The sequence below is a fragment of the Bubalus kerabau genome, chromosome 6, assembly GCF_029407905.1.
Source record: "Bubalus kerabau isolate K-KA32 ecotype Philippines breed swamp buffalo chromosome 6, PCC_UOA_SB_1v2, whole genome shotgun sequence".
In the NCBI taxonomy this organism is placed as follows: Eukaryota; Metazoa; Chordata; class Mammalia; order Artiodactyla; family Bovidae; genus Bubalus; species Bubalus kerabau.
In genome coordinates, this window is record NC_073629.1 from 70904587 (window position 1) to 70923588 (window position 19002).

At 38.8% G+C, this 19002-nt stretch overlaps 1 protein-coding gene across 1 annotated transcript in view; it reads right to left on the reverse strand.

Annotated features, from left to right (window-relative positions):
- TNNI3K (TNNI3 interacting kinase) overlaps window positions 1-19002 on the reverse strand; it is a 326898-nt gene that overhangs the window by 208257 nt on the left and 99639 nt on the right. The window contains exons 8-11 of the mRNA XM_055585475.1: window positions 17405-17549; window positions 17214-17318; window positions 12605-12699; window positions 11860-12009 (exon numbers count right to left, since the gene is read on the reverse strand). Of these exons, the coding sequence (XP_055441450.1) occupies window positions 11860-12009; window positions 12605-12699; window positions 17214-17318; window positions 17405-17549 (495 nt within the window). The remainder of the gene's footprint in view (window positions 1-11859; window positions 12010-12604; window positions 12700-17213; window positions 17319-17404; window positions 17550-19002) is intronic.

Consider the following 19002-nt stretch of genomic DNA (forward strand, 5'->3'; position numbering starts at 1 on the left):
CTATCTCAAGCACTATGTTGGGTATGGGGGATGCAATGAACAAGGCAACTGTGGTCCTACTCTCAGGAAGTTTAGTGTAATTGAACAAACAATAAGAATTGTAGAATTTCTAAATGAGCAAACATCAAGTGCAATGGTAAGGATCATGATTATAAGAGTGAAAAGTACATTTGGTAACCAGGAAGGAGAGATTTATTTGCTGTGACTGAGCATTACATTTGACTGGCAAGTGCAGTATAACAGGGCATTAAGATAATTTCCATAGATTCCTGTGGCTGAAGACAGCTGGCTGCCTACCAATATTTGTAGTTCCCATTCACAGAGTGAATCTGTCAGTGAGAATGGCTACCCATCCAGGGACAAAAACTCTGTATTCCCATTGCATCTAACTGTGGCTTTGTGACAGATACCCATCAAGTAAATATGAGCAAAAGTGATGTCATTTCCAGGTCTGGACTTTGAGAAATAAGTGAGTCTTCTCTCCTCTCCCTATTTGCTAGCTGGATGTGGAGAGCTCTGAGACCATATGGGAGGGGAAAAAGCAACCCACTGACCAGAAGTGCCTCCCCTGAACTGTAACATGACTGAGAAATAAATTTCTATTACATAATACCACCAAAATTCGGGAACTTGTTAATTGTACTATGAACTTACAATTACAAAGAATAAAATGCCAAATGCTCCTTGAGTAGACAGACAATTTTCAATAGAACTAAACTTTGATACTATTTTATGCTTTAACTGTGAAAATAATCTACTGTAGCTAATTTATACAAGAAGAAAACAAAGTCAGCCTTAAAGACCCTGCCAAGAGACTTGTGAATTGCAACAAAACTCACTGTATAAAGGGCAAAATTTAGAAATTGAAAAAGTATAAATGCTTATCTATCATGAAGGGTTCATAGTTAACATGGCTTCAGATACATTTAGCTAGAATATAGAGAATATGCTGTGAATTGTACCTGCTTATTAAATCCTCCCTTCAAAAAAGAATTAAAATTAATAGAGCATGAAGGATCATGAGATGAAATGATTAAGATATTTATCAGCACTAAAAGCTTTTTAAAATGCAACATTTCAGATCCATATTCAAGTTAAACAAAAACAAAAACAATTGTAACTGTGATTGTTTAAACTTGTAGAAAAACATATCTACAGTTAACAACTAGTGTCCATTATCTTATCATCTGTAGCAGATCAATGGTTTTCTCAAATCATCGACACAGGTAAGGAGGGCATGGCAAACCACTTCAGTATTCTTGCCTGGAGAATGCCATGGACAGAGGCCTGGTGGGCTACGGTCCATGGGGTTGCAAAAGAGTCAGACACGACTGAAACGATGTAGCATGCACACATGGGTGATGAAATAATGGGAAACTAGTACCATCAATATTCTTTTACTGGACTCTCATGTGCTCACAATCAGGGAAACTGCAAAACATGAAAGGCATAAGCCAACAGGTAAATTTCTAAAGAAAGTCTATTAATCAGAAAGAAGAGATAAGGTAAAGAGCCCCAAATGGGAGAAAGCATGACATGTTCAGAAAATGAAAGATGGCCAGTTTGGCCGGAGCATCACAAGCAAGGATGAGTGGCCCAGATTTAGCTGGAGAAGTAGATGAATGCACATCATGTGGAGGACTTTTCAGACTTAGTTGTGTGTACAAGAATCCCCTGGAGGACATGTTAAACCACAGATTCCTGAGCCTACTCTCAGAGATTCTGATTGAAAAGGTCTCTAGCGGGATCTGAGAGTTGCTTTTCTAACAAAGTCCCAGGTGAGGCTGATCAGTAATCCACACTTTAATACTACTGATGTGGAGCTTTACAGCTTATAGGTGAGGATAAGGAGTCTGGATACTAACGCAGAGAAGATGGGAGACTGCTGGAAGATTTTGATTAATTGAAGGGCATGATTTGTTTTTACTTTTCAAAAATATCCTTGTTTACAGATTAGAGGTGATGAGACTTCTTCATAAGGCTGTCGTAAAGATTAAGAGAGGCAATAGATGTAATATGCCTAACAGTTCTAACACATAAATATGCCTTTTGGATTTTTTCACTGCTTTCTTGCCTTACTATTTTGCTTCAAGAATTGTAAATGAACTTGGAAACTCTATTTTTGGAACTTCAGATAAATTTTCTAAATCAGTCAGTTCAGTTCAGTCGCTCAGTTGTATCTGATTCTTTGTGACCCCATGGACTGCAGCACACCAGGCCTCCCTGTCCATTGCCAACTCCTGGAGTTTATTCAAACTCATGTCCATTGAGTCGGTGATACCATCCAACCATCTCATCCTCTGTCGTCCCCTTCTCCTTTCACCTTCAGTTTTTCCCAGCATCAGGGGCTTTTCAAATGAGTCAGTTCTTTGCATCAGGTGGCCAAAGTATTGGAGTTTCAGCTTCAACATCAGTCCTTCCAATGAATATTCAATACCAGTATATTCATTTTCTTTGCTATTGTTAATTACCACAGATACAGTGGTTTAATTCAACTCTACCATGTTGTAGTTCTGGAGGTCAGAGTCCAACATGATTCTCACTGGCCTAAAATCAAGCTATTGGCAGGCCTGCATTCCTCCTAGAGGCCCTAGGGAATATCAGTTTCCTTTCCTTTCCTATTCCAGTTTCTGAAAATGAAAGTGAAGTAGCTCAGTTGTATCTGACTCTTTGCAACCCCGTGGACTGTAGCCTACCAGGGTCCTCCCTCCATGGGATTCTCCAGGCAAGAATACTGGAATGGGTTGCCATTTCCTTCTCCAGGGGATCTTCCTGACCCAGGGATCAAACCCGGGTCTCCTGCATTGTAGGCAGATGCTTTAACCTCTAGAGGCCACCAAAATTCCTTGGCTTGTGGCCCCCTTTCTATATCTTCAAAACCATCACCAGCTGGCTGAGTCCTTCTTACATCCTATCACTCTGGCTTCTGCTTACATTTTAGGAGCCTGATGTTACATTAGGCCCATCTGGAAGATCCAGGTTTCTTTTCTCTCTTTCAAAGTCAGTTAGTCAGCAGCTAGTCTGCAATTTTAATTCCCCTTAGCCACTTGCTATGTAAGGCAGCATACTCTCAGGTTTCAGGGAACAGGACTTCAGCATCTTTGGGGGCCATTGCTCTGCCTACCAAATCAAATCTCAATGTGCTTATGTTTGCATGTTGGTACTGCTTTTCTTTCTTCTCCACTGCTAATGACCATTTGAGCCTCAAGCAAATTAGCACCACCACCAAGAATTTTCCACAGAATTAAAACACCCCTTCATCTGTCCCACTGCTAGATTCTTAGGCTCTAAGGTTTTATCTGCTCCTATCCACACTATCTGATCCTACTTAAATAAGACCTGTGATACTTTTGAAATTGTTATTTTACTTAATTTGATTTTTAAGTGTTTGGGACCAGGAAGAACAGAACAAATCAAAAACAAATCTTTTTTCTTATTTCTGTTTTTCCTAAGAGAGGCTCCTGCGGGGAAAGAAAAGAACCCAAACCACAAGCACTTACCCAAGCACAACAAAGCTTGTATCACAGAGCCCACCTCCTCACCAGTCTCAGCCCCTCTGTTGGACTGACAGTGGCTGACAGCTGAGAGGGCCTCCTGCTTTCCCTAGTGAAGCAGAAAGCCACATCTTGAATCTTGAATGCCTGTGTGAGTCCGTGATCACACCCTTGATGTTACCTTTCATCTCAACAGCTCTCTTGGCTCCACTTGCTCTGAGCAGTTTTAATTTCCTGCCAGCACAGTGGCACAATTTGCTGGCATTTTCCTTAGGATGCTTTTCATCAAGAGCCTAATGAGTGCCTGGGTTCTGGCGGATGATAAGCACGAGGCTGCCAGGGAAATGCCAAGAGGCCCCCTTGGCTCTGGAAGGCATCTCTGCCTGATTTCCCACCTCCTGCTACATGTACGGGCAATTCTCCTCTACTAGCATTGCTCTGACAAACTACCAGTGTATGCAAAGAAACCTGAAAACCACTAGAGCCCAGTACCCTGATACTTGGCTGTGAGGGGTTAAGCAGAAAAAGGCCTTGATGGAACTCACTAAATGGACTTGTGAGCCAAACTCCTGATAATGGATATACCCAGATAACCAAGGTACACTAATGGAACACATCCAGAGATAATCGAAGTTCCACTAATTAAATAAAATGTTTTCCCATATCTAAGAATTTACTATCTACATCCAAGTGTTTTACCCAAATAGGAGGTTGCTATGTTATTAGCCTAATGCAGTTATAATAATGATTTGCACTTTCAGACTATTACTCACAGGTGCCCTTGAGGGTTTTGGCATATGGGACTCTTCCCTGCTGGCTTGCAGTCACTTTCATTTCCAGCTCCCTGCTCTTCTAGTCCTGTCTTTATTCCCCAAGCACCAGGCTTCCCCTTTAATGTCTTCTTCTTATGTTCCTTTATTCCTTACATTAGGAGTGATTTCCCCCACAACCCCCCGCCCCACACACACACCCTCACAACTTTCTGAATAGCTCTTTATTTTAAAACCTAAGTTGTCCATTAAGGCTACAAGTCCATTCAAAGGGCTGGACAATTTAGTATCTATATTGTGGCCACATACACAAAAGAGGATTCACAATTATTTGAGAAAGGAAAGTACAAATTTTATTATTTCCCTATAAGGTTGTCTGTCAGTCCCTACCATTTCGTCCTAGAAACAATGAATGTTGTTCACTGCTATGAGAAATTATTTTAAGAACACAGAAGAAAGCTTGCGATGAAAATCATTTTAAAACCTAGATCTAAAGATTAATGGTGAATGACACCAGTATTAAGACCTTCTCTCTGACTTTCCGACTGTGAGGCCCTGTGGGTCTGAGATTAAGTAGAAAACATGGAGATTTGATCTTGATAAAGAAGCCAAGAAATTCTTATTGATCTCATATGTACCACATGTCCAGGCCATCAAAAAACAGTTTGGACCTTCTTTATACCTGCCTCAAAAAATACAACTCTCACAGCAATGATATAGATGGGGCTTTGCTCAATATTTTGCTATTCCCCCTTATATTCAGGTTAAAAACCCATTTTCCAGAAACACTGAAAAGTGAGATCAGAGGATGGCTCCTGATGTTTGTTTGCCCTTCAATGGCTCATTTTCCTCCTGACAATCCTGGTCCCTCATAAAATCAGAGAGAACAAAAATTTCAGACTTGTGACATGGTCTTCTGACATAAATCTGAAAACTGATTTAATTTGATATCGTGAGAAAGAGAACACACTCCCTGCTTCCCCCATGATTCCTGTTCCTTATCAAGAATTCTTGTTCCTTGTTCACCAGGACCAGATAGAATGTCGCTAGTCTTCCTTCATCTTGAGATAAGACTCCACAAGGATGAATACTTTTGGCAAAAGAACGTTGATACAAACCACTTAACATTCCTCCTTCCTCTTTTTCCTCCCTTTGCACTTTGCCTTTATTTCTCCTTCCTTTCTCTTCCACACATATCTATTGAGTGCCCATTAGAGACCAGCTCAAACAATATCTTTCAAGGGAAGCCCTCTGTGACTTTTTCATTTTAAATAGTGTCCTTGAACTTTTTACTTGCTATCATGTTTCCTTTTTATTTTATTCTTAGCATTTATTATTATCTGATAGTTTCTATTTGTTATCCTTCTTATGACATGTCTCTTCTACTAGAAATGCAAACTTCTTAAGTGCAGGGAGATATCTCTTTTGCTCACTATTTTACCTCAGTTCTGAGTATACTGTCTATCACATATTAGTTTTGTGACACAGATTTTTGAATGAATGAATGAATGGCACAAAGTATAAGAGTATAATGTTGAAACAGAAATGCCCCTTACTCTTGTAATGTTGTGTAGTAGAAAAACATATATGTATATATATTCACTGTAAATTTTGTGTATGTTGTATAGTATATATATATCTTTTATATGTTTTGTTTAGAATACAAATATTTTGGTTTAGTCACTAAGTCGTGTCCAACTCTTTTGCAATCCCATGGACCGTAGACTGCCAGGCTCCTCTGTCCATGGGATTTCCCCAGGCAAAAATACTGGAGTAGCCATTTCCTTCTCCAGGGGTCTTTCCCACCCAGGGATCAAATCCTGCATTGGCAGGCGGATTCTTTAGGAAGGAAAGGTAGAAGATGCTGTGAGTGTGCATAACGATGTTATTTTACAATAGGCTGGAGGGGTCAGGGAAGTGTTCCTTGAGGAATTGTCTTTTAAGCTGAACTTGAAAGATAAGCGTGAGTTATTAAGCAAAAAGGGAGAATAAGAGCATTCTAGCCAGATTAAAAAATTCTGCAGTTCCAATGAGTAGAAAGAGGAAGTTTATTTAGAATATTCTTTAAAATCTTTTGCCTATTACTTTGAGTATTAGAATTGTACAGTTAATACAAAAACCTACAATATTAAAAAAAAAAATCCCCACAGAGAAAACAGATATCAGTAATTAGCGTTCTTGAAAAGATCAACTATATTATGACTGATTGTATGCCATGCAGTGAGATACCTGATAGAATGTTATGACTGAAATACCTCCTCATTCTCTACTTCAGCAAATGTGTATTGAGCAGCTATTAGGAATCAGCCATTGAATTAAGGTTTTGGAAGACAGAGATTAATAGCCCAAATGTTTGTCCTCAAAAAGTTATGGGGAATGATGTTTCAACCAGAGACAGAAGTATGAGTATGGCACAATAAAACAAACAGACATGTGTACTAGGCTGGAATGTCAGGGGAGACTTTCTAGAAGATAGGATCCATAAACTGAGTCTTGAAGGCTAAGTAGAAATCAGAAATTTAAAGTGAAGTGGAGTAGGCAATGTGGAAGGGTATAGCGAAAGAGAGAATGGCATGAGAAACGATTTAGAAAACTGGAATAACAGGACATGTGTAGGGAGGAGCAAGGAATTTTGCATAGCTATAGTGTGAATGGGTTTCCCTGGTGGCTCAGCAGTAAAGCATCCTCCTCACAAAACAGGAGATGCAGATTCAGTCCCTGGGTTGGGAAGATCCCTTGGAGAAGGAAATGGCAACCCACTCCAGTATTCTTGCCTGGTGAATCCCATGGACGGAGGAGCCTGTGGACTACAGTACATGGGGTTGCAAAGAGTTGGACACAGCTGAGCAACTGAGCATGCACGCATGTACATATGCATATGTAATAAGGTATTAACGAGTGTAAAGTTCTCTTCTACTAGTTGTATTAACATATACAGTTTCACATATAGTTATTATGTTTCAAAATTTTTTGTATTATTCCCCTATTAGAATAAAGGTTCTTCCTATTCTAATGAGAGCTGCTGCTGCTGCCGCTGCTAAGTCACTTCAGTCGTGTCCGACTCTGTGCAACCCCAGAGGGGAGCCCACCAGGCTTCCCCATCCCTGGGATTCTCCAGGCAAGAACACTGGAGTGGGTTGCCATTTCCTTCTCCAATGCATGAAAGTGAAAAGTGAAAGCTGGTATTATTTTATTTATTTTTTAAAGAGAGTTAACTAAACATGTAGAGAGATAACCAGAAGACAGAAAATTACACATAGAATTTTAAACACCACCTAAACATTTTGTTTATTCCTTCCTTTACCTCATCCCAATCCACCCTGACATAATAAACTATGTTTATTAAACTAAGTAACTAAACTCCAAGTAGGTAAGAATTCAATATAGAAAAAGACTGGGAGTTTATAAACCAAGGATGAAGATTTATCAAAAAATTTAATGAAGTCACTTCTCCTTCCTTCTACTCCTCCTTCACCCTTATCTCTTAGTTATTTTTTACTGGCTGAAAACTGTAGAAACTCACAACTATAAGACTTCATTACTTTTAGAGAATACACTATGGTACGTTTACTATAAATAATTCACACCATACTACACTTGTCAAAAGGAATGAACAAAGTATATATCATGGTACAGGAGCCTTGATTTTTATTGTTTTTGCTCACTTACTCACTAATTTTCCAACTGCAGCTCCCTGTCACTGTGAATTAGAGTAGGTCTGCTGTATACAAATATTGTATTCTGGGTAATTAGATATTGGAATAGGAGCCTCTGTAAATTACTTTAACTGGTGTCAGTACTGAAGCAAATAAGAAGTTTTTAGTTCTGTTTCTGGTTTGGGTTATTTTCTGACCCTAAACAGCCTGACATAAAGGAGTGCTTTTCTTTATCAAAGGCAGCCTTTTCAAATCTAACTGCCAGGCACACTATTGAGCTATGTGTTCAATTCTAATTGGCTGAGATCTTTTCAATTCAGCAGTTTCATCTTTAATGCAATGGATGTAAGATTATGTGTGGCTCTTTTCAATGAGTTTTCCATACTGGTGATTAGGGCAGAGGATTTGGACATAAGCAGGCTGCTGGCTATTTCTTCTGGCCAATTTAAATTGATTCATACAAGTCCTTTGTACCCCAGGGGAAGGGCAGAACAAATCCCAGTGAGTAAGCCAGATATGGCTACTCTCAGAAGACTAAAAAAGAAGAGGGAGGACAGACTGGGGAGAGGAAACACTAAATATTGTAAAATTGGAGGTCTGAGCAGTCTGGCAGAGAAATATTGAAACTTAACCAGTAGGCTTCTGTATAGAACCAAGGTCACTGGGAAAATTATTTCCAAAATTGATTTTGATATATTTAGGTTAAAAGGACTATGTAAATAGAAAATATTCTTCATACTTGATCCCACAGGGAGCCATAGTGAGCAAACTCTTTTCTACAAGTATTTAAAAGACAGTAGATAATTATTTCAGAACTCCAAAGCAGCTGTAAATATGTGATAACAGAATAGCAGAGTGGGTCAGCTAACAATTTTGTTTGGGACAGATGCAAAATTGGCCTTAGAATCACTCAGAGATGAGTGCTGTTGAGAAAGTCTCCTGGTTTTCTGTTTCGAAGCTACACTAGGAGGAGCTATTCAAACAGGGCACATCCCAAAGTAATCCTTTTCAAACAGATAGACTCTGGTTATAAAGCTCTCTTCTGGGTTTTCTCTTTTAAGGACTGGATAGGGTATAGGCAAACCATGGTGGGGGGGTCACTTCTATTATACATCATCTCTATTTCATGAAGAAAGAACTCCAAGTTAAGTTTTAGTGCTTTTTCAACTCCATTTCCAAGCAGCTCAGAAAATCCTTGGTAAGCCAGATCAATTAATTTGGTGACTCCCTCTCTGAAGGAGAATGTAAACTATTTATCCAAAGGAAACAGGGACAGTGCACTGCTGACAATATTTTAACAAGGACATTTCCATCCTCCCTGAACACATGAAAACAAAGAAACGTTTCTCTAGCAAGAGAAAATAGCAATAGTTTTATTTTGTTGCTTTGACTTGCTTTGCCCTAGAACATATGCAAAACATCCATCTGTCTCCTGAGTGTTAACATTCAATTTGTTAAAATTCATAGTAATAATGAAATGCAACACTGATGCCTGCCACATTAGTTGAACAAATAAGGGTGACAAAGTATGGCATATGTTGCAGAGACCAGTGGGTAAGTCCTCTAAGCTAAAGGATTTTTGTTGTTGTCTTTTGGTAGGAAATCTTAGGAGCTTGCACAATGATTCAAGGTTTTATAAAGTGTAGAACTCTACAGAAAATAAAAGTAAAGCCAGTTTTCAACCATCATTCTCAATCAACTAAAAACAAACAAAGCCAAACCCTGTGAAGAGCTGGCTGCAGCCGCTATTTCTGAGCTGTCTGCCGGAAGACTAATGCTTTGTAAAGTCTTTCTCTGAAACTCAGATTTCGTGAGAGAATTAATGCAACATAACTAGAACTTAGTAAGGCCTCTTGAAGTTTAAGAACAAGTAAAATTTTCCAACTGACACACAAATACAAAACTACCTGGACTTCCCTTTATACAAATTAGAAGGCAGTTATACCTAACAGAAATGTGCACAGATATTCATCAAAAGATATGTATGTGATATGTACATGTATAACAGCTGTGTTTCTAATAGTTCTCAATTATCCAAATACCCTGAAACAGAATAAATAAATTGTAATATAGTTAAAAACAATACCATAAAATAAGAATGAATGATCTGGAGCTACATTCAACAATATGGATGAATCTCAGAACTCATTGGGCTAAACAGGTCAGACATTAAGACGTATACATCACAGCATGTCATTTATATTAAGTACATGTGTGTATGTTCAGTTGCTTCAGTTGTGTCCGACTCTTCGCGACCCTATGCACTGTAGCCTACCAGGCTCCTCTCTCCATGAGATTCTCCAGGCAAGAATACTGGAGTGGGTTGCCATGCCAGGGGATCTCTAGGCAATCTTTCTAAACCTGGGATAGAACCCGCATCCATATTAAGTACAGAAAGAGGTAAAGCTAATCTATGCCTCAAGAAGGCCGTGATACCATTTTTGGTGAGTGAGCTGAAGACAACGTCAGTGGGGCTTCTTGGTATTGATCATTCTCAGTTTCTTCATCTGAATGCTTCGTGAGTTCAGTTAGTGAAAATTCTTTGAGCTATAATGTGCAGACATGTGTTTATGTGTGTGTGTATCTGTATTTATACAATACTCAAATAAAAAGTAAAAACATAACAGGCCTATATCTTACTCATGCCTTGTTATTCCATGTCTTTTTACTTTTCTTTTTTGTAAAGTAATTTGTATATCATTTCCTCACTAGCAGTCTTCAGACCTATATGCTTTTCTTTCTCCTTGTCTATGTGCTTACAATAGCTCTCTATTTCTATCCATCAAACCTCATCTCTCCTTTCATTAATGGACTTTCATGTCCTACTTCAGACAGAAAATATTTTAGATCACCTTGACAGCCTAAGAAATCTTACAGTTTAGTAACTGTTCTTGTAAGCATGGTGTTCTAAAACTTAAAAACATAAGAATACTTCTTTACATACTTTGAACATCCTAATAACGCAATGCAGACATCAAAATCTGATATATTTTATAGTATTTAGTTGTATCTCTCTGACTTCAATACTGTTCCATCTCACCTAAAGATTTAAACTCTGTTTGAGTTTACGTGGTTTATGTAGAGCTCGCTTAAGAGGTATAATATATCTCAATAAAAATGACAAATGATATTTTACCTTCTGATTGTCTCTAGTTTCCTTTCCCTTAAAAGGAAAATTTATTAGTTTTCATTTTCATTCTTTATTTATGGACTACTACTATAACCACTGCTATCATTGGGAAAATGCCAAGTATTATGTATTTATTTTGTGCCAGTCACTGTGATAGCAATTTGCACATATTATCTCATTTAATCTTTACAATCTTATGAAGTTGCTACTGTCTTCATTTTTTCAGATGAAAAAACTAAAGTTCAGCAAGTATAAATAACTTGCTCAAGATTAGCATTATAGTTTGATTTAAACCCCATGTTCTTCCAACCCAAGCTTTCACCACTTTAAGCTCAAATAAATGTATACTTAAGCACTGAACATTGGCTCCCTTACTTTATCAAATACAGGCATTGTTAGCAGGGTTAGATGTGACAAATATGCGTTCATTCTTTCTTTGCATTAATTTAACTTTGATAATTCAAATCCACATCCAAATTCTTCCATATAAGAGGTAAAGACTAGCTCTACATCTCCAACAAAGTAATTAACGTGGCCTATCACAATTTTGTTTCTCCAGGAACTAGAAATGTGACAGCTCCTTCTCTGTTCAAAATGCCAATGCCAAAAGTGCCTTCAGCTCACCTGCAGCCCTGAAGTTGCCTTCCCTACTGTACTCTTTGATCCACATTCCTAGTGATTCAAATACAATCTCCAAAGGAAATGGGAGTATACAAGTCATGGAAGCAAAAGAACTATTGATGCAGTGACATCAGCAGCGCTCACAGTTCAGTGTTATCACTACAGCAATGCAATGGTGAAAAATATACCTTTTTCATAAGCCCACATCAAACACGTCTGCTCGTCTTTTTCACCACTAGATCTGCTTGGATCACAAGCTACCAGATTCATATCAGCTCCATTATCCAGTAAGAACTGAACCAGGCGAATGTGACCATGGTAGCAAGCAGAGTGCAACCCTATAATAGAATAAGAATGAAAATATGAAAGGAGAAAAGGGGAAAATGAACCCCAATTTTCAAAAGATAGTCATTACCACATAATAGCATTGTTGCCAGAGATATATAACAAAAGCTGAGTTCTCTGACAGATAATTAATTCTATCTTTGAGAAAAAAAGACATACTTTAAAGAAGTATCTGTTTGATACATAGAGAGACTACTTTTGCTTAAGCACACTTTTTAGTATTTTTACATCCACTGTAATTACCAGAACAAACATTAGCATCTTTGTATAAATCAAAGAATAAAGACCTCAAACAAACAAAGAAAATTTGTTTCAGCAGCAAACCGAGGGTAAGACAGTGTGATCAGTGTGTTCCTGATGCAGGTCATAATGGACGCATTGACTGTAAACACTTTTGCACAAAAATGAAACTGACCAAAGGTCAGTCTGCTTTCTATTATCACCACGCATCATCAATTTAAAAAATGTCACTGATAAAATATTCCTCGTCACTGGGGTTGACCACTGCCACTGCTCCCCTCCCTCTTGACCATACTTCTCTTGAGCATTGATATGCATCAGAAACTGTTGTTCTCACCACAGTCTTACCTGTGTGTCCGTCCCTTCCTTGGTGGTTGATGCTTATGACATTCTGATCAAGAAGAAATTTAACCAGGTCAATGCTCTTGCCATAAGTACAAGCACTGCAAAGATATAACACAGGGGAAATAGAAGGCCTCTCTTATGGACTGAATGTGTGCTCTCCAAATTTAATATGTTGAAGCTCTGACTCCCATAACCTTACAATGTGACTATAATTTAAAGAGGTATAATTTACAGAGGTAATTAAGTGAAAGTGGATTAATTAGGGTCAGCTGGGCCTTCATCAAATATGATTGGTGTCCTTATAAGAAGGAAAGATTAGAAGATTAGGACAGGGACAGAAGGACAGCTCATGAAAAGACAGAAAAGAAGGTGACCACTGGCAATCCAAAGAGAAAGGTCTCAGGAGAAACCAAACCTGACACCTTGATCTTGAGTTTTCAGACTCCAGAACTATAAGAAGATACATTTCTGGTGTTCAAAGCACCTAGGGCATGGTATTTAGTTATGGTAGCCCTAGAAAATTAAAGCAGCCCTGATTTATCCAGGCTATTTTAGATGCTGGTGTTTACATAAGAGTGCCAAAAAGCCAGAAAAGAGAGAAGGAGGAAGGGAGAGAGAAGCAGGGGTGATAAGAAAAAAAAGCACAGAAAGCAATACAATCCTGAAGGTTCTCAAAGATGAGCCTTTAAGAAAGGAGCTGTATAAAATTTCTAGCATTTTCTTATTAATTATTAAATAGTTCTTACGATATGACTTCTTTTCTAGGCATTCTGCAGGGAAACTGAATGGAATGAAGAAACCCAGGAAGGTTCTGAGAAATTTAAATGAAACATTACACTAGTGATTACATCTGAAGCAGGAGAGACAGCCCTGTGAGATCTGATGCTAATTCCAGGTAGGTAGTGTCAAAAATAATTTGAACTGGAGGACACACACTCAGTGACTCCAGAGAACTGGAGAACTGTTTGGTGTAGAAAACCCTTATATGCAGCTGGTATCTTGTGTTTGGAAGTGAGGTATTGTGTGTTATGGGATAGTACAGAAAAACAGGGTTTTTTCCTTCCAGGTTTGTTCCAGAAGACATTGACTGAGTCTTACTATTTCTGCTTCCTGGAATGACTTTGCCTAAATCCTTCTTCTATTGTAGAATTTTATCATTTTCTTTAAATAAATGCCACTATTTATCTAGTTGAACTGATGTTCCCTCTATGAAGTCTTCTCATGGACCAAAAGTTGAGTTCATTGTTATCTCCTCTGCTTCCTTGTTAGTTCAGTTTATGGTGCCTTTCATATTGTGTTATGGTAATGGATACACCTGTGTGTGCTTTGATGCCTTACAACAGAGTTCCCTTAAGGAGGGAAGGGATTGTGTCATGTCAATGTTCCTACCAGTGACAACACAATATAGGTCCTTAATAAGTCTTTCTTGAATAGTTGAGTGAATAAAGTCACTATCAGTGTAATAGATCCTATCACCATTAGTTATTTGTATTACAAATAGGACTCTTAACACTATACTTTTAATGTTTGTCTGAATTCCCTCATTGCTTCCTTTCAAAGTAACTATTTACAGGAAATTATAAGTTCTGAACATACATACATGTATATATATGCGAGTGTGTGTATACAAATGTGTGTACATATAGCATATGAGAATAAAAACAGAAATGTACTGAGTGCTATGTGCAAAGCACTGTGATTTGTACATAGAAAAAACCATAATTGTAGTGAGCTCTTCATGTAAAAGGAGTGTTTTTTTTTATAAATATGTACTTAAAATGAATAGAATAAAAATAATATGTTGTTCCTAGTAGCCACAGGTTTGCACAAAATAAAACAATTGAGTACATACTTTTAACTCACTTCACTAATCTCCTTATATGCAGAGTACATCATGGTGAAATGCCAGGCTGGCTGCAGCACAAGCTGGAATCAAGACTGCCAGGAGAAATATTAATAACCTCAGCTATGTAGATGACACCACCCTTATGGCAAAAAGCAAAGAGGAACTAAAGAGGCTCTTGATGAAGGTGAAAGAGGAGAGAGTAAAAAAGCTGGCTTAAAACTCAACATTCAAAAAATGAAGATCATGTCATCTGGTCCCATCACTTCATGGCAAATAAATGGGGAAACAGTGATGGATGTTCTTTCCTTGGGCTCCAAAATCATTGCAGATGGTGACTGCGGCCACTAAATTAAAAGACACTTGCTCCTTGGAAGAAAAGTTATGACCAACCTATGCAGCATATTAAAAGGCAGAGACAATACTTTGCCGACAAAGGTCTGTCTAGTCAAAGCTATGGTTTTTCCCGTAGTCATGTATGGATGTGAGAATTGGACTGTAAAAAAAGCTGAGCACCGAAGAATTGATGCTTTTGAACTGTGGTGTTGGAGAAGACTCTTGAGAGTCCCTTGAACTGCAAGGCCATTAAACCAGCCAATCCTAAAGAAAATCAATTCTGAATATTCATTAGAAGGTCTGATGCTGAAGCTCAAGCTCCAATACTTTGGTCACCTGATGCGAAGAGCCAATTGATTAGAAAAGACCCTGAGGCTGGGAAAGATTGAAGGCAGGAGGAGAAGGGGATGACAGAGGACTAGAGGGTTGGATGGCATCACCGACTCGATGGACGTGAGTTTGAGTAGGCTCCGGGAGTTGTTGATGGACAGGGAAGCCTGGTGTGCTGCAGTCCATGGGATCGCAAAGAGTCGGACATGACTGATCAACTGAACAACACCACTAATATTCTCCTATGGACAATCTTCTGAAGGTGATGATAATCCTCAGATTATAACTGGTTTCAGTGTGTGCACAGAGTAGCAGAATGATTTGAAAACTAGATTGAGGTGTCAGCCTCCATAAGAATGACCTATTGGAAAAAGTGGACTTAAGTACCTCACAAATATCAGTTCTCCCGATTGCCCCCTTTAGGGACAAATTCCATAATCCACTTTGACTGAAGGCATGATCTAAAGAATCTGTGCGTCTGTTCTGTGACAGAATGTGTAGAAAACAGGCAAAATATTTTGGTTCAAAATGTTCAAAATAATATGAACATGAAGATACATAAAAACACAGGATTTGGAATTAGGCATTTAATCAGAGCAGGCAATGGCACCCCACTCCAGTACTCTTGCTTGGAAAATCCCATGGACAGAGGAGCCTGGCAGGCTGCAGTCCATGGGGTCGCTAAGAGTCGGACATGACTGAGCAACTTCACTTTCACTTTTCACTTTCATGCATTGGAGAAGGAAATGGCAACCCACTCCAGTGTTCTTGCCTGGAGAATCCCAGGGACGGGGGAGCCTGGTGGGCTGCTGTCTATGGGGTCGCAGAGTCAGACATGACCTAAGTGACTTAGCAGCAGCAGCAGCAGCAGCAGGAGGCATTTAATACATAATTTTCTAGCCATAAGAATCTTTGGCAAGTTAGTTTTCTTGAGCCTCAATTTTCTCACTGGTAAAAAAGGGATAGTAAATCCAACTTCATAAAATGGTGATGAGGATTAAATGACATAATGGATGCAAATCATCCAGCACATATTCACTATTCCATAATTGGAAGTTGTCTTCACCTCCCCTTTGGCTGACCTCTTTGGCTGGTAAGACAAATCTGGAAATCCAAGTGAAATCTGACACACTGATGCCTGAGGCAGAAGTATAAGCTTAATTTTAGTTCAGTATTAATCAGTAGTTAGTCTCTCATTTCTATTATTCACCAGTAAGGTACAGACACTATATAAATAACACAGTAGTGTCAAATACATGTTCTAGGTGTTACAAACCAGCCGGGAGATCTGCAATATGTGGGTGAATGTATCTTATATTCAAGGTTTACTCAATTTGAATGACTATGCTTTTATTTAACAGGCAAAACAGTAGCCTGTTAATGAGGGTTTTAAATTATATGAATATCTGCCTTCCTTTGGGACAATTTAGGGACCTATGCCTCTTGAGTTTTTATCAGCCCTTTTCTTCCCTCTCTCCTCCTCTTTTCTTTCTTTCTTAGTTACAACTTTTCCAAACCTAGATGCTCCTCCAGTGTGCTTTTCCAGAGCTCACTCTAAAGGACTCTAATGGATTCCTAGCAAGGAGTTAATGCCTTCTTATGTATCTCGGTGGCCACCCTGACTAAGCTCTTACAGGCTGACAGATGATGTCTTAGATAGGTAGATACATTTGCACATAAGGTTTAAGTGGCAAGGAAAAAAAATGTCACTTTTGATGCTGATGAATTCTAGTAATGAGATTCTTGTCGGAGGAGGATTATGGGCACTGCTCCTTTTGGCAGCTTTCTGCAGAGTGGAATGGAATAGAAGCAATATGCTTACAGATGTTGACATGCCTGTTGCCTTGGCAACATCAGCCCCTGTCTTTGTGGCTGCTGCCAGCAAGGCAGCATCTGGCTCCAGCCCCATCTGTTGTACTGACTGCAGCATCTGCCTCTACCTTTTCTTCCGTGCATCTAGCTTGGACTGCCTATCCTCTGCCCACCCTCTGCTCTTGCTCTCGAATTGTAACATCTGCCACTATTCATTCTTGCTTTACGTACATGACTTCTGGTGTCAAAGAATACTCGCTTAGTGGCAATTGTGCTTAAATATTCCTTTACCTGTGAAAAGCTGTTTCACTGAAGATGTTTTCTTTAGTCAGACTTTCTATTCCTGATATTTGAATGATTTCCTTGGCAACTTCAAATTTGCCATTGTAGCATGCCCTAGAGATAAAGAAAATATTTTGAGAATAGTAGGAAGGTACATACAGTATACCTGCAGTACCTATGGAACAATACATAATACTCACAGGTGCAAAGGGGTGTCTCCATAGATATTGACAACATGTGGCTGAACTTCTAAATCACTCTGGAGCAGGTACTTCACTATATTGTGATGTCCAAAGCGAGAACAGAAATGGAGTGGAACGTGATCTTCATTGTCCTGAGCATTTACTGTCATCAAAAGAAAGATATGTTTTCTAGAATTCTCTATTTCTCAACCTCCTCATGTGTAGTATCAGGAACTTTTCTAAGTACCTAAGAGACTCCTGGGAATTGCCAGTTAATGACAACAATAAAGAAAATTAAGTGCAACCAATTAAAAAAGTTATGATTCTCTTCTATAGCCTATTACCACATGAAGCAGGCTTTCTTCTAGCTCCCATAAATCTATGGAACACTTCTAATCAAATCTGCCTTGCACAATGAAAGAGTTCAGGAAACTAGTACGTATCTAAAAGGTACTCATGGCCTTATTTCCACAAGTATCACTGTTCAAACTGATTATCCTTCCATCCCCCATGAAAGATGTTAAAAAGTTCAGACTCTGGACAGAGCATCATTTCCCCAAATTTTGGCCCAATATATTAGCATGAGGCCTAGTATGCTGTATGTTTATGGTGCTATTTAGGAGGTTCTGATGTTCCCTCAACTGAAAAATGTTATACTGTAGTACACAAAGCATGGTATAATGAAAAGGCAACAAGTGATTCAGACCTCATTAATTGTGTTACCCAAGACAACTGTTTAACATTAACTGCAGTTTAAAATTGTCCAATCGGTAATGATCATTTGACTTTTTCTTTGTCCAATCCAGCCTTATAGCCTCTTCTGACATTTAGGGAATTCCCTATGTTGAAAGTGCTAACTAGATAACAAAATCACATTTTATCATAGAAGCTGCAAAAATGTTTTCCAAGTCTCCTTTGCAGTTAGGGCACAGGATTATCACAGGGTGACCATATGTCCCAGTTTAGTGTTCTTACGCTAGCATAGTTTTTAATAGCAACACTTTCGCTCTCAACCATGCCATGGTTGGGTGCTTATCTGCAGGCTTTTCTATTCAAAATGTTACTTCAGACTCTTACATCAGAGCTCATGACATACAAAAGCAGAGTCTCATCTGTTTTGGGAAAGTAGCAGAGGTGGAATAGCTGCATCTAATTTCCAGTAGTAGTGTTTCCAGCCAGACTGGGTACCCTGCATTGTTGGTGCCAGAAACACAAGTGCTGGTGTGTATGTTAGCAGGGGTGGCAGTGTGCCTTCAAAGGATTAATATGGGGGGTGTGGTTCCGGACACCATTTCTCACTGTGAGAATGCCAAACCCAGTTTTCTACTCTGTTCTGGGGAAGATTCTATGATAATTGATACAATGTAATATATTTCCTTCATGTTTAAATTAGCAAGCGTTAGTTTCCAAATCTGGCAAATAAGAACACCTGACTGACACAGTCATTCCTCAACAAGTAATAAATGATCAATATGCACCAGGCACTGTGCTAGGTGTTGTGGATATTGATTTCTTATCAGTTGATGGAATAACATTGTTGGGCAGCAGAGATGCTGAAAGGATTAAAGGAGATAATTTCGGGAAAGTATCTAGCATGATGGCTGTCACATATTAGA